General features: G+C 32.9%; 1 protein-coding gene across 4 annotated transcripts in view; it reads right to left on the reverse strand.

The window, feature by feature from the left end:
* Positions 1–18,258, reverse strand: part of LOC143240873 (paxillin-like) — a 54,249-nt gene extending 35,991 nt beyond the window's left edge. For 2 of the 4 annotated variants that reach the window (XM_076484089.1, XM_076484088.1), the window contains exons 1-2: positions 17,962–18,258; positions 15,970–16,057 (exon numbers count right to left, since the gene is read on the reverse strand). In XM_076484089.1, the coding sequence (XP_076340204.1) occupies positions 15,970–15,982 (13 nt within the window). In that variant the 5' untranslated portion in view covers positions 15,983–16,057; positions 17,962–18,258. Of the gene's footprint in view, positions 1–3,236; positions 4,416–15,969; positions 16,058–17,961 lie in introns of those variants that run through there. The other 2 variants (XM_076484087.1, XM_076484086.1) reach the window with 1 other exon arrangement.
* Between the last annotated feature and the right edge of the window lie 7,528 nt (positions 18,259–25,786).

The following is a 25,786-nucleotide window of genomic DNA, read 5'->3' on the forward strand; positions in this document are numbered from 1 at the left end:
GAATTAAGTTATTATGACCCTTTTCTTTGAAAGTCTTGTACTGACCTACCCTTCTCAACATCGTTACCCCTACTAGCACTGCAAAGACTATCACTGCCCACAGTCTTCACTAAATCACTTGTTGTCCACCCTTGCCCCTGTATAACATATCTTGTCCACCTGTGGTACTAACGAAGCTCCTATAAGAATAACCTCATGTTTTTCATTTCCATCCTTAACTGACCCTACTGTTATCCTTGCAAGTTCCTTATCTGTGCAGAGTAAAGGCTGAAATATTCATTATTATTCTGCTGTTGTAATTAAATCTACAACTATTAGCCCTGTTATTATTGTTTCTAACTTCTTGATTAAGTTTATGATAGCTTGATTTATTTTAAATTACGTCATATTTAGTATCTGAAAACAAAAATTTCATTACTATCACAACAAAGGTAGTTAATGTTTAGTAAAAAATATGCTCTTTTTTTTTAAATAAAATTGCCATTCACCTGATTACGGTTTAACTTATTTTAAAATGCGCAGTGTTCATCAGATTATATTTCACATATTTACATAAACCACCATCATTATTTTAATTACAGTTGGGTTGCAAGCAATTTGCACAAGTTGCATGTGGCTGTTTTTAAGTGAGATGTGCAATCACTTCTAAAATTACATTAAATTTACAAATTGTTGAATATTAATTACAAATCCCATTTTTAAACAAAAGCTTTCGTGCAGTACAACCCAACAGTGAACACCTTCATATACTTTTAGAGCCTCTCAAACCATTCGTTGGACGACTGGTTGCTATTCTTTCTGCTGCCAAACCAAAAACCCACCAGCTCTTACGCGCAAGCGCAGATGTTCTAGCTTTGGAAAGTTGTGATCCTGGGAGCTTACACGTGCATGTTTTCCATACTGCATGAACAAGGTCAGAGAAAAAGCAGCAAACTTGAAATCTCTTTAACTTGCATAACAAGCTTTGTTAATCGAAAAAAAAGTAACTGTGAATAATAATGTTTCTTTTATATATTTTGCAATCAAAGTACATTGTCACCACTAGTTAAACGTAGTACGACGTAATCAACCAACAATTAAGTATAGTTAAAATCTAACATGCCCACCCAATTCTTTAAATATTAATGGTTTCTCCAGTTTTTATGCAAGAACGCTATTACAGTTAAACTAATATACCTATTACATAATGTTAAATTTAGTTACGTCATGCGCATTGTTTCTCTTCATTCCCCATTTTGACGGACTTTAATGTTAAGTACTTTATAACAACTTCAAAGTCTCTCCGACAAGGGCTAGTCGTGACAGTACTTACGCCCTTACTGTAAATCTGTAGGTTCACATTCCATATCCTGTTGTCTCAAAAACACGCCTCTTCTTTGGGGCTTTAGGTGTAGAAAGAGTCAAATCCCACTATTCAATGTGCTGTCGGAGTTGTTTAGTAGCTGCCTTTAGTAGTCTATTAATTTAAAATTAAGAACGTCCACAAGCAGTAGCCCTTGTGAGCTCTACTAAGAAATTCTGGACAAACTATCAGACAAAAATAGAATTCCCTCATCATATAGACACCGTTCCATTCAGTTTCACACACACAAATATGTAAATTCATAAATTATTCAAGAAAAAAATGTAAACTTCCTGAATATTGTTAAAATTACGGTTTTGTTTATTTTACACTGATTTTGATATGCTCTTAACTAGCTTTGTTGTATACATTTTAATCAATGTGCAATTATTTCTTATAAACAGAAATGGAAGCTCACTTAACATAGAAGATGTACCAATTTTCTTACCACGTGACGCAGATAGCCTAGTTGCTTTGCGCCATAAAACACCAAACCAACCAACCAACCAATCTTACCAGATGAAGACATCTGGAATTCATCATAGGCAATACCCTTTGCAGAGTTGTCTTTTACATCTTCAAGTTACCAAATTTAATTATCACATATTCAATTCTGACATACTTTGTATTTGTATATAATATTATACTAATATTCATACCACGAACTCTCTCTCTCTGAGCTATAATCAGAAGTAATAAAACGTAAGACACACGACCAATAACCATCTACGATAAATAACAAGGTATACTATAGGTCATTCACGCTGGTCCCTAGAAGCATACGAAATTTCATTGAAACCCTTTGTCCAATATCGTATGTTACTACACGATATCAAAACCACAAAATCCAGTTTGTAATCATATTTATATAGGAAATTGAACAGGTAATTTATTCAATCATCCAATCACAATTTTTCTATGCACTATGTTTAATAAACGTTACTTCCGTATATAGTATTTTCGCTAATCGAATTAAAACAATTAACAATACACAAAATGCGTATACTATTGTTGGGTTATTCTCACTAGTTTTAACTGGTAGTTATTTTTGTTAATTCCTATCACTGTTTAAAACCCAGATTATAAATCTAACATATCTCTGTATATAAATAATCCTTTACCTGCGAGTTAAGTTTATCTTGCTTTTTTTTTTTTTAATACAATATTCGTGAAATCCCAAGTAGTTAAAACAACTACTTAGGATTTCACGAATATCGTATTTTTTTTTACCAACCTTCTTTTTGTTGATCTTTATCATAAGGATACAATTTAATTCTTAACGTACTTGACTAAAATACCAATTTCTCCAATGTGGAAATAAAAAAATTGCGAACAAAGTCTGTAATCTAACCCATAAAACTGTCACTTTCGGAAATTTATAATACAAAACGAACAGATGATTAATTTATGATGAAATCTACGTATTGTTAAGTCTAAAGCATAATTATGTCATGCCCAACAATGCTATTATTACAGATTTCCAGCATTTTTCACACTACGTAATTATTCCCTACTTATATTACTGTTAGTCACTGTAAACTTCCAATTCGTAATTATTAGGCTCAACGTATTTTTGTTCAACAGTTAACTACATTTCATACATTTTCTAATTATTTTTCTAGACACAATTTCGCGTTTCATACAGTAGTTTAAACGTAAATACATTGCATCATACGAGTAAGATTATCCTAAAATTTGTATTATACAGTTATAGGTTTCAATTTTTATTTAGTGTTAACGTAAAATTTTATATTTCATGGTTATTTCTTTGGATATTTCTTATTCACCACTAGTTATTAATGTGCGACTTCACAACGAGAATTACACCCGGAAAACGTTCAAACGTTTAATAATTTCAAGCCGAATTTATTCTATTAATAATATATTTACTCACAAGCTGGAGGAATGTTCCTTCGCCCCGAATAATGGTAAGCTTGAGTGGCCATTGGTCAACTTACGACTAAAGTGTGATTTGCCTGATGTTTCGCAAGTAATGAGTTAATGTGTATCACAATTGTTTTTGTTGAACACTGCACACGTTTGTATCACACTCTGTAAGTTGATCATCATCCCTCATCACAAAAATGAAAACTTCGTCAATTTCTTTGAGCATGTGGGCGTCATTGGTTTCTGCGTGCCACCTCTATTGTCACGTGATAGCCTCTTCAATGACCGCCCATTTACCCTCGTGTCTTGTCTTGAATTCCGCAAACAAGTACGCGTAGAATCCAAACACAAAAGTCGTTTTCTGTTAACGCTGGCTGGAAAGGTTCTTATCTATGAGAGCCTGTCATCCACTTAAGATACAAGTTTTTTTGTCTTGTTACTCTAAATTCTAGTCAGATCTAACTAAATACGTGCTAGTAGGTAACTTAAATATGTTGGCAAATTGGTATTTCCATTTACTTAAATAAAAGGTCACATAATAGGCTGGGAAAATGAAAAGGGTATGACAGTTAATGACATTTTAAGCCTAATGATCATGTTGTGACAGAAAACACTTTTCGTAATTAATGAGCTTGCTTAATAGCGTTATATATATATATAAATAAACCGTTACAAAGTTATATAAAAGTGTTTATGGGTGTGTCAAGTAGTGTACCCAATAATCATATACACACCACAAAGCTACATACAAAAAGTGACACAGTGAACACTTGCAAGTCGTGTTCTTATAACCAACAATTTCAAACTATATATATACGAAAATTGGAAAGAGTAAGATAGTTATATATTTGTATGGCCTTAAAGTTCAAAAACACTTAATTACATGGTATAAAGTGGTGGATAATATTAGATTTATAACAATATGCCTAGCGCAGAGAGTACCAAGTCGAATAATACTGACATGCAGTTATTACTAGCCACGGCCCGGCATAGCCAGGTGGTTCAGGCACTCGACTCGTAATCTGAGGGTCGCGTGTTCGAATCCCCGTCGCACCAAACATGTTCGCCCTTTCAGCCGTGGGGGCGTTACAATGTAATGTTCAATCTCACTAGTCGTTGGTAAAATAGTAGCCCAAGAGTTGGCGATGGGTGATGACTAGCTGCCTTCCCCTCAAGTCTTACACTGCTAAATTAGGAACGGCTAACGCTGATAGCCCTCATGTAACTCTGCGCAAAATTCAAATCAAACCAATTTGCAGCCACAAGTTAAAATCTCTCTCTCTCGGCTATATCTTTAAAGCTCCAAACTGAGAGTACAGATACAACTTTGTACGGGAAGTAACATGGATATGATGTGGCCATGGCCTGCTAAGTCATTCTGATGTCGCAATTTGAGGCCAAACTTATCAATAAAGCGATTTTTGGCAAACAGGACAACTAACTGATCTTAAATTGAGAAGTCTGGATTTTTTTCGCGGGGAAAATTCCGATTAATAAAGCTGTTATTTACGTTTCTCCTCTGTATGAGGACTTTTCCTAATCATTCTATCTGTGGTCAATTTTGTGTTAAAACTAACTATTTAAAATTTCATGGATCATTTATTTGTGCTCTTTCTTCTATAAATATGTATCTGTTCTCTAATATACTTCAACTGAAAAAGGGCGGTGCTCTCTCTCGAACATGGGCGCACACTCCTTCAATTAAATAGATTTGTTCCAGTTATCTCTCTTGCTTTGCTTGCGTGTGCTTACAAGGGCCACCTATACGTTGATACAGGCAATGTTTCATTTATGTTGTGTTACAAGGAGAAAAAAATAAAGACTTTTTCATTAAAAGAAACGACAATAAGTAAGAATACGCTATACGCCACACATCAGGGCACCTAAAAGGTGAGCAACTTTGTTTAAAAAAAAAAAAAAAGAGGAAAGAATTAGAATCTTTTTCATTCTTAAGTATCGTTTTCTTTTTGTAACCGAGTCTTTATATGTTGTGCATGATTTAATGTATAGCGTGCCAGACTGTGAATTTGAAGGTTCACGGTTTGTGTCCCTTTGCCGCAAGGTTAAAAAATAAAATCGCAATCCAAGTGCGCTATATATATATAATAACAATCAAATCCAACAATTTGATTATCAGCTTATAATTTAAAATTAAGGGCCGCTAGCGCAGATAGTCTTTGTTTAGTATTGAGTGAATTTCGAAAAGAAACGAACAAAAACACCAAAATGCTCTTTTACACCAAAATCAACATAAAATGTTTTAAAACAAATCCAAAGTATTCTTTCTTCCAAGTTTAAAAAAAGTAAAATAACCATCGAGTTTACGACTGTTTTCACACCGTTTAGCATGTATATAAAATAATTATCACGGTTAACTGCAAAACTAACGGTATTATTCTTACATTTTCTTTGTGAATCAAAAAGGTAAGGCTTTTTTGATCAAGAAAGTTATGAACCCCATTATGTATTTTAGTGTAAAAATCGATTGGGGTTGAGAGAGGAGAGAAAGCGCTGACTTTTCGTCAATACCTAAAGGATTACAGCTCTAATTGGTTTAAGAATTATTCGAAGATTGGCAGCCCTTCTAAGTTTGAGAGGCGAAGAAAATACGTTGCTAGAAAGAACCATAACTAGTTCTAAGCCTAATTTTTTATTGCTATTGATAGAGTAATAAACAAATATGTTATTGGTTAAGTCGGTAATGGTCAATTCTTAATATGAATAAGTAAAACTTTAAAGTTAAAAGGAAAGCGACTTGCGAGTAATAGCACTATTGTAACAAGTCTGCCCCTAACAAAGTGGAACCAGAAGTTGAAGAACAACAGACCTATATGCAATTTTCTGCACAAACTGTTTTGATTTTATGTATACACACACACACACACATGAATATACACCTAGATGAAAGAGATACCGCTGCTCCGATTTTCAAGTACTTCAAGCGGGTTGCATATAGTTAATGGTAGTTAGGCATATCGATATGACCCCCAGTAACACAGAGTTGTCTGCGGACTTACAACGCAAAAAATCGGGTTTTAATATCCGTGAAGACCAAAGCATAGATGGTCCATTGTGTAGCTTTGTGGTTAAATTACAGACAAACAAGATAACAAAATATTTTCACATATCAAAATATACCAATATTTTTCAAAATCTTGAAAAAAAAAACTAAGAAAACGAAACAAAAATACATTAAATTTAAAAATTTGACAAAATATAATTTTTCTTTTACAAAGTTCAACTGTCTCTTATTCAACTTTTGTCCATACCTGTCTGCATCTATCCAAGTTTAACATGATTGATTATCATTCATCACTGCAGAATAAGTAAACAAAAAAATCAAAAATGCCCTTCGTTCATTCATAACTTTCTATAACGTTTACAACAAATGCTTTCCCCCCTGCTTTTATTATTTTTGATTCAACAGTAGAAGGCAAAAAAAAAAAAAAAAAGAGAGAGAGAGAGTAGAAAGAAAGATCGTTTTGCAATACTTCATGAAAGTTCTTTGAAAGAGATGAAGAGCCCGCTATTGTACACGTGTGTCACGTTATGGGACCCGAGGCTTGAACATCTTCCCCATCCCTCTATAAAAACAGCTGTAGCAACAAAATGTGCTCTGGCCCCAAACCCTCTTATGTATTATAATTATCAAGTAATACATATAATACCTATGTCGTTTTTACTTTGAAATAAAACTTTAATAAGTACTTGTATATACAGGATGTTCGGAAAGTCACTGTGCACTTATATATTTATTAACAGACATGTTTCAATATAGAATACAGGAGGTAAATATGAATTACAATTATACACAATGTTGAAAGTGACCCCGTTGGCAACAATACAGGCTTGGATGCTTTGTTTCTAAACACCGCTATCAGTTGCTGGCTTTAAATAGACTGAATAGACATATAATTACAAAACAGCACAGTGACTTTCCGAACACCCTGTATATATATATATATATATAATGAATCAAACAAAAATTAAATTATAACTGTACGACCTTGAAACACATTTTAACCAGCACTACGTTGATGAAGGATTAAAGGCATGTACGTCAAGGCATTTTCCTTCGACGCTGGACAACGTTATTCCCCCTGGATTTTCAATATAGATCGATATACCTTCAGTAAAAATATCGATATATTAAAAACCCGATGTCGCCCATCACTACCGCAGACAGATATGTCAAATGCATACGAAAAATTTGCAGCGAATAAGTTAGTAAGTTTACCTAAGAAAGATCTTACGACCAAACTCGTCTAAAGTGTGAACGATAAATAGTTTTGGCCGCAGACTTTTATTACATAAACGAATAGCGAAATAAAATTTGAATTCTGAAGTATCTCTTTATCCTACCAAGGAATTAGTTCTAATGAAATATTTTAAATCACGTATTTTAGTAACGTCAATATACATTCATCACCATCTCAGCGTCTGTACATTTGACCGTTGGGTCTAAGTTAATGTCAATACACATTACAAAATAAAATACTTTCTATACGTGGTGTCAACTTGTTCTGTAACCATAATATATGATATGATACAAACTTTTTAGGCCACTGTTTTTATTTTTTTTATGTAACTAAATTTATAATCACTGCATAATATAACATTAAATAAATAAAGTGTTAGTAGTGTGTGTGTGTGTGTTTTCTTAGAGCAAAGCCACATCGAGTTATCTGCTGAGTCAACCAAGGGGAACTGAACCCCTGATTTTAGCATTGTAAATCCATAGACTTATCGCTGTACTAGCGGGGACAAGTGTTAGTAAAACAATCAGTCAAGAAAAGCAGTAAATAATACACCATCTTACAGTAAAAATACATAGGTTACATAATGAAAAATTTCAATCTAATAAATCTTGTTAAAAGTATTATAGTTCCCTTAATAAAATATGTTAACAGTATTTATTCAATAGGTCAACAAATCTTGCTTCACCAGCTTAGATGTTACACATTATAAAACTTAGCTATATAATAGTTGGAAAAGCATAATTTTATTTGTTTTCTAATATTGGTGAAAGGGGCATATGGGCTACTTCCAAATAGTCCCCATTTCTAATTTAGAACTGAAAAACTAGAAGGAATGCAGAAGCTAACAGAACCTAATGCTAACTCTTGAGCTACTCTTGCCTGACCAAATAATGGGATTTGTCTGTTACTCTAACACCACACCACCATCCCAATATTTGATTTAGTGACAACAGAACATGCATCACGATCCCTCAGATTCATAGAGGAGTACACAGACAACTAACTTCTACATCCAGTCCAACTGTGTACTAAAACACCAATGATAAGTCCATAACAACAATTTGAAAACTGATAAAATAATACATTCAATGCAGTAGCTATTGTGGGCATGGTAGACTTGAATCTTGGTTGTGGAAAATTTGGAAAAACCTTTTGGTGAAAGAACAAGACTTGAAAAATCTACTTGTTCTTTAGAAAAATATAATTGTTACACAAAAGAAACATACATAAAAGTAGAATATACCTTTAGTTTTAGTTAAAAGTGAACAAAACAGACACTAGCAGCTCAATTTTCTCAAGAAAAAGATAGTACTTGCAACATTTTACATCCAAACCCTCTGTATACATTTGTGTTATAAAGTTTTTAACATTTGGTCTCTTGGGTTTTACACAGCAGTATGAAGAATGTGTGTGTAAACAGTTAAGTTTTCTTCTAATTGTTATTATATCTTTTCCTTAGGGCTGGCAATCAAACTTTTCTGGGCTACTACTGTAGACAAAAGCAATACAATAATATTGTTTCATTAGATACATGTGTTACTATTAATGTGAGAAAAAGGGTCTGGGAATTAAACAGACATGCACATCTGTGTATAGTTTTAGTTTCAGACATTTTTTAAATATTCTTGCATATGTGTTAGGCTTCTACAGTTCAGTTGTTGTTTTTTAAAAATGATGTAGGATAAAAAATACTTGTCCAATGGTTAACTTATGATGGTAAAACTTGGTTACCCGAGCATCAGGAAGTATTTCAAATAATTAACTTAGTTTTTTCTTTAGCATTACCAACACATAGTTCATCATGCAAAAAATAAACAAATTACTGTTATATATGTCAGTGGTGAGAGACACCAAATTTCAGACGTGAATAGTATGCTAACAAATGATGAATTATCCCTATAGTAAATCAAAAGAAGAGTGAGTAGCTTTATAAATAACAGCAAGAACTGGGCTTTAATTACCAAAGGAGTACCAGATTCTCTAACCAAACTCACACTCTCAATTGTTGGCTTTACTAGCAAGCATAAAACCTTTTAAGGTCCAGAAAGGTTACATGGTTAGAAATAAATGGATTACTCAAGATATTTCAGCTAGATCTCTTCAGTTATTTAACTGACAAAATTTCTCAAGAAAAACTAAAGATAAAAGGTGTTTTCAAAGTTACTCCTCCTGCACCACATTGATTTATATCTATGAAACAGTAATGAAAAAACTATAAAAGTCTAATCCAAGGAAATAACTTTTAAACTGGTTTCTACATTTATATATATATATATTAATTTATGTTAGTAAAATATTTTTATTTCTTCTATCATACTGTAAAGTAATCTTCAATAGAACAGCAAAGGTTGGTATAATAATAATGTTGTAGATTTCAGATGCAAAATATATCTGAGTTTATAAAATAAAATGTATGGTAGTTTCTACATGTTAAAAAGTTCCTAACTAGTAACTGATAATGGGTTAATCCTTTGTCAATTGGTAGAGCACTTGCTTGGTGTATGACAAGTCTCAGGTTGAATCACAAACCCAGGTTTTTGTTTTCTTAGAGCAGAATTTGAACACAGGATTGTGTGTACTTCAAGTGAGTCCTCTATTAACTGAGCTAAAGGGTTAACCCACTAGAAAATGCTAGTAAATAACCTTTTAGCAAGTCCAATTAATATATTCTTCCCATCTCATAAACAAAGCTTGTTTTGGGAACCTACCTCAGGACTGTGGAATGACCAACAGTTGGGACATGGCCTCAAATTATGAGTGGATATTCTACCAACTAACTTGTCAAGTCACAACTAGCAATGAAGCACTTTTTCAACATTAGCTACTACAGATGCATGATTAATATTTTACTTCCTACTTTTTACCATACAAGTAAATATAGGCATTTTAAAATTTATATACAGACAGAAGAAACACGAAAGTACATTATCAGGGGCATAGAAATGAAATTATTAAATATCATCTTGAAAAAATATTATGAATTGTGTGTATACATATTTCACTACACATTTAAATATACAAATGTATCAACTATAACAAGACTGTTTCTTAAACTATTGAAACTATATTCACATATACATAATACAAAACATAAAAATGTACGAATCTGGGAGTCTAGTGTTTGGAAGCAAGCCAAGAATAAGTTGGGGCAAACACAGTAACTAAAAGCTGTCCCAACACGAGAAATTCAGTACATTCTTTTCAAAGAAAAATTCCTTTAGCGTGACTCAGATTATAATTTCCAGGCGGAGCTGGAAAGGGGGCAGAGGTTACTAAATTCTCACTTCATCGCTGCATTTCGGACATATCCAAGCCAAGTGAAAAAAACAAACAAAAAAACGCCGTTGTTCCCCCTTAGTGTTTACCATGAGTATTGATAGAATGACATTGGCAGTTAACATATTCGTTAGTTGTTCACTTAACTCCAATCAAAAACATTATGCACTATGAAAGCTACACCCACGTTTATCTTGCTAAACGTACAATCAGTACATACGCCAGATGTGTATTCTTATATAAACTATAAATTTCGAATCTTATGGAGTAATTACTTGTGTCAATTATTTATTATAATACTTTTTGTATTATTTTTCTGGAACGTGTTTCTATTTTTCGCTTTCAGATAATAAACTGCGCTCCATGCAAAGTTCATGTTTCGAATGAGCAATGAGACGTAGTGCTATATGACACGTACCGTTCTTGTTTGTGTCACCCGACAAAATAAGACCTTTATGTAAAATAATTAAAAAAAATAACCTTGTTCTTCCAGTCACAAATGACATTCTAAGAATACTGAGTTATATGTTAGAAATATGAAGTTTTGTACAATGATAATACAATTATGTGTATATTCATGTGTATGTATGCTTATAACGCACCGAAGCGCAAGAAAGTTGACAGAGCAAAAACATAATTAAGACATTCAAGTCTGAAGACAGTTTAATAAAACTGTAGAGGGCAGCACATTACAAGTACTTCAACTTTTCTCTAAATGCATTTTAATTTGTAAGAATCTCGCGTAACCTAACAAAAAATAAACTAAAACAAAATCTCGTCAATATTTCACACGTTAGCCTCGTTCACAAAAACATGAACTTACAGACTTATAAAAATACAAGCGATAAGAAATTTTATCATCCAATCTTGGTTTCTGGCTAGTTCATTGAATTAATTCTCTTTTACTCAGATCCTAATTGCAAACACTAGTGCAGTGGTTCCCAACTAGGGGTACGAGATAACATTTGTTTTAGCCACCTTCACCTTTATTCTTAAATAAATAATTACTGTGAGAGGTGCGAGAACATATTAAATTTTTTTAGGGGTGCGGGGCATGAAAAAGGTTGGGAACCACTGCACCAGTTGTAATCCAGTAAACAGTATTAGCAAAAAGAAAAAAAATCTGGCTTACTAAACAGATAAACTATTTTAAACATCTTTTCACGACCCTTTCACTAAAAACAAAAGTACAGTTAATATTGCAATTGATGATTACTGCGATTTTACTCAGTTTTAAACTCTATATCAGTTCCTTACACTAGTTTACGCCAAATAAAAAATAAAACAATTCCACATGATGCAGTATGTGGGCTCTACATGTTGGTAATTGAGGTTAAATTATCGTGGTGGGCAATTTAGCATTAATTTAAGCATTCGTGTATTTTCCATGATTGGTAACTCCCATCTCTAACCAGATAATAATTTATCCTATTCCCCTTAAATCATAGATAATATATATTTTCACAAACAAGACTAAAGACGAGTAATGAACACTGCAAATTTCATATAATTAGCTTCTTACATGTCTCTGAAAATGCGTAACCAACAACGTATTTACTAATTAATGACATTAATTGGTTACTCCATACTACTTTTTAAACACTTTTCATTACTTGTATGGTTTTTCCAAAATAACTAAATTTTAAATTAAAATATTGGATTTTAAAACAAAACCTTAACTAACAGAAAAAGAAAGAAATGAACGAGAAAATGAGAATAACCAGTACAAACCTGGGTTAATTATTCTGACTACTAGAAAGTAAATAAATATCTTCTGGATTTTCTTATTTGAAAAATGCTACATGAACCAAATGTTTTATTTCGTGGTGGGTTTATATATTTAATGATAGATTTTGTTCCTTGAAAAAAATCTCACATTTTCCACGTTCACAATGAATCATCCAGAATGAACTCAAAATTATGTAGCTTTCTCGTAAAATAATTTCTTTTGTAAAGCTTTTTCTAAAAAAACAGCTTACTGATGTATCTTTTTACATTTTTTTTTACTTTTCTTCTCAGTTTTGTTCACCTAGATACTGAAAATATACATGGCTTTTAATATTAAGATAATGGGCAAATATGCCGGCATGGAAAAACAAATTATAGTCAGCAGGTTGAATCTGTTCGATATGACAAACTTGGAATCGTTTTAACTGCACAAAATAACACAAAATATACCAATTAGATGACAAAATAATTGGGGATGTCTACTGTATGAAGAAATATAATCGCCATGATTATTTTCGGTAGCAACCATTTTGTACTGATGATTATATTATTTATTCAGTAGTATTTGAAACTTGTGTTTCAAACGACTCTATTCGTTTGCACATCAAGAAATGTTCGATGAAAATTGTAATAATTTGTATAATATAGTCTAATATACTTTTCGCTTCTTCAGACGTGTATATAACCATTATCAGTAAGTACCCTACTAACAAGGAAACATATGACCGTGACAAAAGATCACATGACACACTGCGAAGTTGACATATTGTAATGTCTGCCTTTTATATATCTATCTATACAGTGCCTTACAAATTAATATCCCTGCAAAGTTCCACATTTTGTTGCCGTCCGAGCTTGTATTTATGAAACTTAGAAATGGAACTTTATACTTAGAATTTACTTCAAATTGAAAATGGTAAAAAATAAAGAAAATGCTCATGTTATGTAAGTTAGATTTTCAAAAAAAAATCTCAATTGCATAAGTATCCATCCCCTTAACTATGGCAACCCTAAACCAGTTCAGGTGCAAAAGATTAGTTTGAACGGTTACAAAATTAGTGTAATTATCTCTGTATATGTACGTAATTAGTGGTTGACTTAAGAGTATGGGCATCTGTTCAAGCCACAACATGGCGCAGATAGCCTAGTTGCTTTGCGCCATAAAACGCAAAACCAGCCAACCAAGCCACAACTCACATAGTGATACAACGAACCAACCATGAAGTCAGGGATCCAGTGGTAAAAAGTATAAATCAGAAGAAGGTTACGATATAATTTTAAAGTCGCTGATTATCTGTTTGAGTACAATGAAGTCCATCATTAAGAAGAGGAATGTACTTCGTACCACCCAGTCACTACCTAGATCAGGCTGTCCTTCCAAGCTAAGCAGTCAGACAAGCAAAAAAAAAAAAAAAAAAGGATGTCACTGTGCAACCAAGAGTGAATTTGAAAGGTTTTTAAAGTTCCATGTCTGAGATGGGAGTCAGTGTTCATACATCGATAATATCCTGGTCCCTACACAAAACTGGCCTATATGGCGAGAAAAAAGCCATTATTGAAAAACAATGATCTTCAAATCTTGTACAGAATTTATGACAAAGTATGTGAATGATGTTGCAGACATGTAACTAAAGTTTTTGTGGTCAACATTTGAGGGTTTTGGTCTAAATTGAAGCGCTACACTGGCACAAGCCTAATTTAGCACATCACTCACTAAATACCCTCACAACTCTCAAGTATGGTGGTGGACAGCATCATGTTATGGAAATGCTTCTCATCAACAAAGACAGGAGGGCTTGTCAGGATTGAGAGGAATATGGATGGTGCAAATCCAACAGTACAATCTACTTCAGTCAGCCGAGGATGTAGAACTAGGTAGAAAAATTCACATTTAAGCAGGACAATGAACCAAAGTCAAAGTTACACAGAAGTGGTTTCGAAATAAAGTAAATGTTCTGGGATGGCAAAGACAAAGTCCCAATTTGAATCCAATGGAAAAATTCATAACAAGTCTTGAAGCTTGCAGTCCATCAACGATCCCCAACGAAGATGTCAGAATTGGAGCAATTACACCATTCTACTGTGCAAAATTGAAAGATCTATTTAAAAAGCTTCATAGCAGCAATTGTTATCAAAGGTGCTTCCACCAAGTAATGACTTTGAGAGGTGAATACTTATGCTATCAGCAAATTAAAATATATAATGTCTTTGCAAGTTTTATTGGCATTCAATCTCCTTTACATACAACAGTGCTAAATTTGATCATTAGAGTTTTGAGTAAAAACAAACTCATTAAAAAAAACTTTAACATTATTTGTATTTCACCATAACGTGACATAATTGGCAGAGGGTGAATACTTTGGCGAGGTACTGTGTATACATATATATAGCTTTTGTCTAAAGTTTGAAATATCCGAGAAACAAGAAAATGCACACAGAAACAGCTGTAACAATTGTATGCGAATATCCCAAACATTACTGTGAACAAGGAAAGGTGGCTCAAACCTCATAGTTAACAGTGTAAAAAACCGTTTCCCCTCCATTCAAGATATCGTGTGAAAAACACGTAACATGTCTATAATTTACAAGTCCTGCTACTATTAAATTATGAATAAATCGGCAGACAAGCGAACTCTGTACAAAAAACGAAAGAAAAGATGAAAAAACACGAGATCTCACATGTATGGTTGTACTCAACATGTTAAGAGATATATTTGTATTATGCGAAAAGTAAAATTAGAATTGCTATGTAAACACATACGAGGGCGACGTGCAGAAATATGAACCAATCAGTCACTAGCGGTAAGGCATTTTGCTCTTAGCTACCGTCAGTTCTTGTCTAATCAAACGGCGAGATTTTAACCCTCACTAGTACCAACCGCCAGACTTACCACTATTATAAGCCCGGTTTTGTTTGTTCTTTTCTAAACTGTTACTATCACAAACCAACGCTATTTTTATATCAGAGACACCGTGGCTCCATTTCACTTGTTTGTACCAAAAGGAGAATTTTATTTTAAGCACAAATTATATACACAACTCTCTCTCTCTCTCTCTCTATATATATATATATATATATATATATATATAGGCGCTGCCACGAGGACTCCGAGTCGCGATTCTATTTTACAGTGCCCTAAATCCCCAATTGGTGTTTCAAACTTCAGAACAGAAAACCGTGATATCACACTGAAACGTTGAAAATTCCACTAAACACACATAACAAGTGCTGAAAACTGCAGTAAGTCACACTCCTGTTACAGCGTGACTTGCACATTTATAGACACATATACGGAGAAACTAGAAATTAGTGTAATAAAACAGTATGTGCATTGGATTAAAGCAATTATTAATTCTTAGAAATCTACACTCTTTTAAGACATCTATATTCAGAAATACAACTTCACTACATTCATCCCTTTCCCAGTGTATTAGGTTTTTTTTTCCATTCCAGAGAAATAATAAATGGCAGCTTACCCAAATCCTCCATATTTGTAGTTTTGAAGCAGCTGACCCTGTGTGTTTGAACCGACTTGTTTCTACTCACACTTTTGAGGATTCAGGTCTAAAACAAAGTAATGATTTAGAATGGTGAATATGAAAAAAAACCAAAAAACTCAGGCTTTCAATTATTATGACAGACTGTGAACAGAAGCTGCACAAGTTATTTGAGTTTTTACTGAAAATGGTTGGCTTAAATGGAACTTTCTGCTAGTATTATTTTTCATAGCTAGCCTCAATAGCACATACACTGTGACTTTAGTAATTCATGAAATCATTTTATACAATACAAACTAATGAAATAAAGTTCCAGCATTAAGACCTTCAATCACATGGATAATTTCTTAACAAGTAAAGTTAACTATAAAAAGATACCAAACTGGTATACCAATTTCATCGTTCTTATAAGTACTTGACTGTATACCATTAAGGTAAATGAAAGCAGTTACCTTAAGAACAACTTAGAGATCTGTATCTCAGGATAGCTGGTGTGGGTATTAACACTTTTACTAATAAAGCAGAGTACAAGATTTCAACCTTTTCAGGTCATCTTCAGGTTAACCTAAGAAGACTTGCTTTATTAGTAAAAGTGTTAATACCCATACCAGCCATTCCGAGATACATTTTTACTTCAAGTGAGTTTCTTGTCATGACAAACTTAGAAATCTATCATGCATAAGCTCATTACGTGTGTATGTATGTGTGTGTGTGTGTGTGTGTGTGTGTGTATATATATATATATATAGTGACCATACAACTTTTACCTAAGCCAACAGAGAGGAGGAAAAAAAAAACACTGACTTACAATTCTACTCATAGGATAGGACATTGTAATTCAATGGCAGACTAGAGAATTAATAATTAACTAAAATTATAAGACAACTTTTTTAAGCTTTTAACTTATTGTTAAAATTTCCTGTAATAATAACACATTTATTATATAATTAGCTTTATACTGGATGAATATCTTAACATGTTGGTGTCTCAGTTTTATTAATTTTTTATACAATACAGCATTCCTTGGATAGATACCTAAACTTATTTACACTTTCTAAAATTAATAACAATCCACTTGTCACAAATTAGCCACATTTTCTATGTATATTTGATATTATAAATTTAGTCAATTGGTTGAAGTCTATGTACTTTTATTTCTCAAACAATTCTATTTCTAGTTTCTGGAAACAATTAGAACAATGACTTATCTAATTTAAAATCTGAAACTATTATAACAATAGCATAAAAGAACAGGTTATAACCACTTCAACTTTGTATCTCTATTATATTCTAAATATGAAAGCATATGTTATAAACTAAGAACTGAAAACACGTAAAATGTGTGCCATGAAATTAATAATTATCATTCACAAACAAACAAATTTTCTAGATACTTGCGTATAGCTAAAAAATAAAACCCATGATAATTTGTGTTCAAAATATCATGGAAAACATTTTGAAAATGAATTTACTTATAGCAATAGAGTAAAAAGAACATTTGGGGGCAGTAAATAACAAGTTTCACAGCAGAAAACCTGGGATAAACCGAAAAGTCTCAAGTGCTTTTATTGTTGAAAGGTAGTCAATCCTTCCTTCTCCGTATATAAGATGAATACGAAGAATACCTTTTACATACCCAAAATTGTTTTACTGTCAAAACTAGACCTTCTACTACAGATACTTATTCACTTATAATTATTAAAAGATAAAAACAAAAAGTATATTAGTATTGTAGTAATACTAGTAATAGTTTAAGACTTTCAGAAAACTGAAGATATGAAAATAAAACTTGAATTTCCAAACTTTACAAGTAGGTCTAAAAAATAAAATAACACTAACAATCACAACTTATTTATTTACTTAAAATAATCAGATGTTACCACAGATTCATAATAACATAAAATAAAATGTGATTAGTTAGTTACATAACTATCATTTGATATCAATAAACTAACGTTATTGAAAACCTACCTTTAACTAGAGCTTCAAACTAAAACTCTGTCGAAATAACTTCAGTCCTCGCTTCTTCAGTCTTCACAACATTGCCGTAGGCCTTTCTAGAGATTTTATACTTTATACGAAGAAATTTATTGCAAGCATACTCTTTCGATGATATACTGTTGAGTTTCCCAAAACCCACTACAGTGGCAAGTTTGCTTCCTTTTTTTCTTTTCTTTTTTGTCAACTACTCAAGACAACCTTGTTAAGATATAACAATAAAACGAAAGAACTATGAGTCATTTTCGCAACACCCGAAAACTTTAAGATAGTTTTAATACTATTAACTCGCTAGAGACATCTAGTGGGCATAAAATATCAATTGGTGGCGCTCGAAAAATAAGTTCTTTTACTTAAGTAATTTTATTTTTTTGTTGTAAAAATCACAAAATGTGATTGACCTATTTGCTCATAATTTATACAAAGACGTGGTGTTTAGTGTGGGCAAATTTTCAAATTTTATCTAGTTCACCTATTACCCGCACGAATAACAGTTATTTGCAGTGTAGTTAAATGTTAAACAAGTCTTCATAGTTTCAGAATCTTGAAATAACTTAGTCTAATTTAAAATTGTGGAACTATGATTTTAATTGTTATTATCATTGATTTTTACCTTAATCAATAAACGGACATGGTAAAACGCTAATTTATCAGCATACACTTATACAAACAAACAAAAAAAATATTTGTAAAATATAAAAAGATGAGAGATTTGAGCTTCTTCTTTTAGAAGTAGCCGCGTATCAGTAAAATATATTCAAATAATTTTATCTAAATTTTCGTGCAGGTACTCTGCATATAGTTATGTCGTTCTTGTTAAATTTTAACTGTATTTCAACAGATCACAAACGAGCGGTGAAAGCCACGTACAGCAAAGGCTCCACTCATAGAAGCTTGTATAAATTGGCTCTGTGTCTGTATCCATTCCCTGGTGTAGTACGAACCCAATGAAAAGGGGTGACACAGATACTTATACAAATGGATACGAGACGGAGGTTCTTTCTTTTGAACATATTATGTGGAATATTCGATTATGTAGGTAACACAAATATTATGAGGTACCACACTTGGAGGTTTTGTCTAATTTGAAAGTACGATATAAGAAAGCACTTCTATCTTTGTCCTGTGCAGAGGTATTTTGGAAGGCCTCTCAAATTCTGGCAGCCAGATTAATTACAAACATTTAGAAGTTGGTCTGCTTAATACGTGCACCCATATTTTAATTAATAACGACTTTGTTAATTCTCTGTTGTCAATGTTCATTTTACTCTGAACCCCGCTAGTGCAGCGGTAAGTCTACGGATTTACAACGCTAAAATCACGGGTTCATTCCCCTCAGTGGGCTCAGCAAATAGCCCGATGTAGCTTTGCTATAAGAAAAACACACATACACACTCAATTTACTCTCTACATAATATTCCCAAAACCTGTTATATTGCATAAACCCTTTGCTATCTATTGGAAATTGCTCTACGTAAGTGCTACATAAAAGTTGAAAGTAAAAGTAACATTTTCTTGTGAACGCTTGCGATAGGAATTTCATTGGGAATAACTTTCATGACATAGAACAATGATATCATTTTTTGTTCATTTTAGATGCATATTTGTCTGTTTGTTTTGGAATTTCGCACAAAGCTACTCGAGGGTTATCTGTGGTAGCCGTCTCTAATTTAGCAGTGTAAGACTAGAGAGATGGCAGTTAGTCATCAGCACCCACCGCCAACTCTTGGGCTACTCTTTTACCAACGAATAGTGGGATTGACCGTCACATTATACGCCCCCACGGCTGGGAGGGCGAGCATGTTTAGCGCGACGCGGGCGCGAACCCGCGACCCTCGGATTACGAGTCGTACGCCTTACGCGCTTAGCCATGCCAGGCCCAGATGCATATTTATAAAGAAGTTTAACAGCAGGCTATTTAACAGTCTGACGATATATTGCACTCGAATAGCTTTTTATATTAACATTCTAGTGACCAAAATCTACAAATTCATAAAATATTATTTTCAAACAAGCGCATGCCCAATTTTTTAAATATAAAAATAGATTTCATCGTATATTAATTCGGAAGTTTTAATACACAAAGTAAAAAAGTAATTTAAAATAACATATTTACTGTTCTCAAACTAATAAGCCACTAATTTCTTGGGTTCTCTTATTAACCAATATTTTTATGAATAAGAGCCACATTACCAACACTTAGGTCAGTAATTGTGAAAATGTTTTAATTAAAATTCTACGCATCACATAGCTTCTTGAGAATTTTAGGACAAAAACATTTAGGCTAGAATATTTAAAGGTTTTACTCTTTAAAAGTTAGTAAATCTTTTCAGAACAATTTCAACCTTTCTGAGATCATGATAATTTGTACAATATATTTTGTGTATTTGTTATTTTTTACGAATTTTATACGTAATTTATTTGTGTAATTCATCGAACATATTTTAGAACAATTTCTTTTATCCTTTTACATTACAGTAATCTAAAGTTCAGCGGATCTTTATTCCCACGAAGAGTTTATTCCGTCCAAGAATCACTCTTCTAAACCACATTCTGAGTACACGGTCTGGGATATTTAAACGTGTGTTAGTCAGATATAATATAAACTATTCTTTCAATCTTTTGTATTTTTAATGCAGTAACTCCATTTTTAAATTTTGCTACTGTTCTATATAAGCGCTAGGTCAATCTGATCTAGCCTAAGTGGAAAATTATCCGAATCTATGATATAGTTATATATAATAGATATCAAACAATAATGTTAAATTATATCTCTTGAGATAGTTGTATTGTAGCCAAGATATCTCTATGTGTGATGCTTTCATCTGTGATTTGGGTGACACCAAAATCTTAGAATTCTACTTGTCATTTATCAGCTGTACAGCTATAATGTGAGAGAGTGGATGAGAGATTCAGTTTTGCATTTTCAAAGAATTATGTTTTAGGTCTATTTGTTTTGTTTGTAAAATTATAATTACACAATTGTTATTTTCTCCTTTGCCTACTGTTCATACTGAGTCTTAAATTTTAACGTTATAAACCCTAAACGTAACTCTAAGATAAATAGTGAATTTGTTTTCAGGTTTCAAAGAGTGAAGACTCACTTGGAGGTTTCTTGGGATATTTAAATCAGTTAGTGTTACTTTCAAATTATGCATGTTTTCTAACTTTATTTTAATAATTCAGTCTTAGTTAATCCCTGTTTTATTTTCTTGCTTGGATATTTTTCATTTTCCTAATAATTAATTATAATTCAATCACCATTAATCTAGTGAGTTATCTATATTTTCCTAATCACAGCCATTATGTTGTTTTAATCTTCATCTGACTGTTCTCAATAAAGCGTTAATATGCTCTTGCCATTACATGAGTTTTAAATTTTTCATTTTAGCTTCGTAAAATGTTACACTTAACAATTTGCTCAGCATCTTTTAACCTGCTATTCTTTCTGTGATCGAGTAATTAATTGTACCAAAGAAGCAAGAACTTTAAGTGTTAGGTGTCGCGACTATACTGAATTAATTATTTCTTGCCTTTTTTCTTTTAATTATTATATAAATTCATTGTAGTAGTAAACAGAAGTAAGCAAACGTAATATTTTATAGGCATAAATGTGACATTGCAATTAGTTTAAGTTGGTTTTAATATGTGATAGTAAAATATTACACTTATGTTGGAATATACTGAAGAGAGAAAGTTGGCTATGTAATACCATGCTGTGCTACAAGTCTTACACTTCTTTTCAGTTTAAAAAGTATATTTCCTCTATAGTCCCCATGGTTGAAGTATATCATTGCCTAAGGGGTTAAGTGGGTCACGAAGCGAGTTGGCACCTTTTGTATGATTCGTAATAACGTGTTTTTTGTTGTTTTTTTTTAAATTAGTACGTCGAAATTTTGTCGTCGGTGAATCAAGCAGAAAATGCAGATGGACTCTATCATGATCTTCACTCTCTGTTAACCATCTGAGCTAACAGGCACTAATCACTGTTTTCTTGTCAGAATCTCAAAAGTGTATTGTCATACTTAAACAGTGTTGGAGAATGGGAAAACAGATTATTACCTAGAATTTTTAGAGGCCTTTCAGAGATTTTTAGCAGTTCTTGAAATATTTCATCAGATTCTTTTTATAAATTTTATCAGATTTTAAGAGGAATTAACATAAAACTTGTTTTAGAATTTTAGGAGAGTTCGACATCTATGTTTGCTAGTTTTGCATGTGGGTTACTGTTACTAGATTTCCGTTGGTTATTTAAAGAGATTTTACTAAAATCAGTGAGAAATTTTAAAGTTTTCGTTTTCTCTTATGGTAAGAAGGTTAGTGGATCAATTTTATATAGTTTTACTTTCTTGAGAACGTTGCAAGTGCTCTAGTAACTAAAGTTTGTTTGTTTGAAATTAAGTATAAAGCTACGCAATGGGCTATCTGTTCTATGCTCACCAAAGGTATTGAAACCCAATTTCTAGCGTTGTAAGTCCGCAGACATACCATTGTTACTGGGGGCCCAGTGACTTTAGAGTTTAGTTTTATTTATACAGGTGGATGATTCGCCCGTAAGTTTAGTTTATTGATTAAAAGTGTAAATTCATGTGTGAGCGAACGGTGAGTTTGTTTAGCGTTTCAAAACTATTTTCCTTCTTTTTTATATTAGAATGGGCTCTATAGATTCATGTTAACGTGGGAATACTTTTTCTCTTAGGGTAAGACTCAGTTGAATGCTAGTCTAAGTTACAAAGATATAAACACGCTGTCAGGAGCTTTAGGTTTAATAAGATATTCGGTACTCCAACTAGCCAAACTACTATTATCTTCTTTTTTACATCTATACGAGAAGCGCCATAGTCTGGTGAATAAGATATTGGACTCACAGTTTACGAGTGGATGGTTCAAAGCTCAGTTCCACCAAACATGCTCGATCTTTCAACCATAGAAACATTATAATGTGACTGTCAATTCCATTATTCTTTAGTAAAAGAGTAGTTTAAGAGTTGGTAGTGGTTAGCGTTGACTAGCTTCCTATCCTTAAATCGGTCCCTGCTAAATTAGGGATGGCTAACGTGGATAGCTTTCGAATGGCTTTGTAAAAAACAAATAAATAAAAACATCATTTGTCATGTCGTAATTTGTGGTATTATCTTTAACTGTTTACACGGTATTGTTGTTTGACTTTTATTAAATATTTGTATGTTGTATTAAATATATGTCCTGTCTCATTCATTGTGGTCTAACCATCGCATTTGTAGGGAAACACATCCGCATACGAGATCCGTGAACCTCCTGTTCTTGGGGACCCGAATCTTTCTGGTTTGTCGGAAATGATTGATATACCACAACTATGAAAGAATGGCAGTTGATGATACAAGTAAGCATGTTAGGTCTATATATTTTTATAAATTAGAGAAGGATTATGATGTGCAGCAACAAATTCTGATACGTAAGCATGCCATATTTTTTCATCTTAAATTTCTAAACAGGTTTATCATAAGCATGCAGTCCAGAAAAACGGCGAACTCTACCTCATTCTAGTTGCTTTTTGTCAGTGTTTTTTAAATACAAGAGATAATATCTACTGTGCCACAAAATATGTTATAGTGTACTTTGCTTAAGTGTTAGAAGAGTCAACGACTGCAACTTCCTTCACTGCCACGTGTGTGATGCCTGTAAGTTGCAGCCAATGATTACTGCTAGAAAAAAAAACAAAAAACAGTCGCTTGATGACACCCACTGTAAGACACGGGATACAAGCTTATTTCCAAGTTTAGAGCATTTATTCTTTCTTTGTCCTACCTGGTTTTCATTTTTTGGATCAATAGAGATTTGTTTGGAAAGAAGAAGACAACGATCCAGTAGATGTCACTGTGTATTAGCGTGCACAATAAGGTTAACACTTCAGCATTCAAAGAATGCTGCCTCACACTGATTGGCTGCCTCAGAAGAACTGGAGCTATGTCACCAAAGATGACGAGGTCACAGTTGCAAATTTTGCAACCAGAGAACGTGTTATTACGTCGCTTGGAAAGCGGCCATCATGCCATTTATTATTTCTTTGTTCTACCTGGTTTTCATTGTGTTTTGATCAATAGAGATCTGTTTGGAGAGAAGAAGAACTACGGAACCAGACAACGATCTAGTAGATGTCACTGTGTATTAGTGTACACAATAAAGTTAACACTTCAGCATTCAAAGAATGCTACCTCAGAAGAAAGGGAATTATGTCACCAAAGATGACGAAGTCACAGTTCTAATTTTTGCCACCAGAGAACGTGTCGTTAAGGTCGCTTGAAAGGCGGCCATGATGTCATATTTTGAATTTATATTTCAAAACCAGACAGACGACCATATTGAATGATTACGTAATGGTACCATGAAGTAGAGAATGACTCATACAAAAATGCCCCAACAAGAATTTATTAATTAAATCATTCTAAAAAGGATGTTTAATCCAAGTTCATTAGTTAATTAAGCCATTATAATAAATGACTCCTATCATTAATTACATTTATAATTAATCATCTTAATAGTAACGCATAACATTAGCTGATCAAACTGCCATAAAAAGGACACTTAGGAATATTGCAACTATAATTAATTCATCTTAAAGAGGACGATGGAATAATTAAAACTTATTTTTAAAGATTTTCAGTATTATTTATTAACAATGACTCTTAGCACTAATTATTTAATACATTTATAATTAATTAATCCTAAAAAAAGATGATACAATAATTAAAGCTTAATCAATAAATTATTTTCAATGACATGAGATATTATTTATGGTGACATGATCATAATATATATTTTATGAAACACAAAATACATGCCTAAGTTCAAGTCGACCTAAAGAGAGTGATATTATGCAATAAATAGAACTTATATAACAAAATAGTTAATAAAACGTTTATCACGTAATAATTAAAACTTCCACTAGTTTGTGGCAAAATATTTTACAGATGTTACAAGGGAATTTCACAAGTCAAAACCATTATTTTGACGGCTGTCTGTAGAACTGTGCACAAGCTATCTACGTCTAGATTTAATTATGTTAAAATTAATTATATATAATAAAAATACTAAATGAGCGATTTATTACTTATTCATCCATTTCCTGTATAACCATTGCTTACCTCCAAATGCACACAAATCTTGTGAAAGTATGGAATACATTTCCAAGCTGTTCATATCTTCTTTCAGACAATGTTTTTCCTGTAAGACACTTAATATTTTATAAATCATGCATAACCAATAATTGCCCTACAAGTAAGTATAATAAACGAATGGCTTACTGATTGATATTATTTGAAATACAACAGAACGTTTGGACTGTCTTACGTCAATACATTAATAGGCTATTCCACTCATACAATATAAACACAGACTTTTAAGAATTACAAAGATCCGATACAAGATTAACGAACTGATGTCTGTTTAACATTACTTCACACGTGAGAAGAGATTGTGAGAGCACTTTCGACACACTGACGTCACCAACCTTTAACTGTTTGTTTGTTTGTTTTTGAATTTCGCACAAAGCTACTCGAGGGCTATCTGTGCTAGCCGTCCCTAATTTAGCAGTGTAAGACTAGAGGGAAGGCAGCTAGTCATCACCACCCACCGCCAACTCTTAGGCTACTCTTTTACCAACGAATAGGGGGATTGACTGTCACATTATAACGCCCCCACGGCTGAAAGGGCGAGCACGTTTGGTGCGACCGGGATTCGAACACGCGACCCTCAGATTACGAGTCGCACGCCTTAACACGCTTGGCCATGCCGGGCTACCAACCTTTAACAAGCAAAT

This window comes from Tachypleus tridentatus, chromosome 13 (assembly GCF_004210375.1).
Source record: "Tachypleus tridentatus isolate NWPU-2018 chromosome 13, ASM421037v1, whole genome shotgun sequence".
NCBI classification, from domain to species: domain Eukaryota; kingdom Metazoa; phylum Arthropoda; class Merostomata; order Xiphosura; family Limulidae; genus Tachypleus; species Tachypleus tridentatus.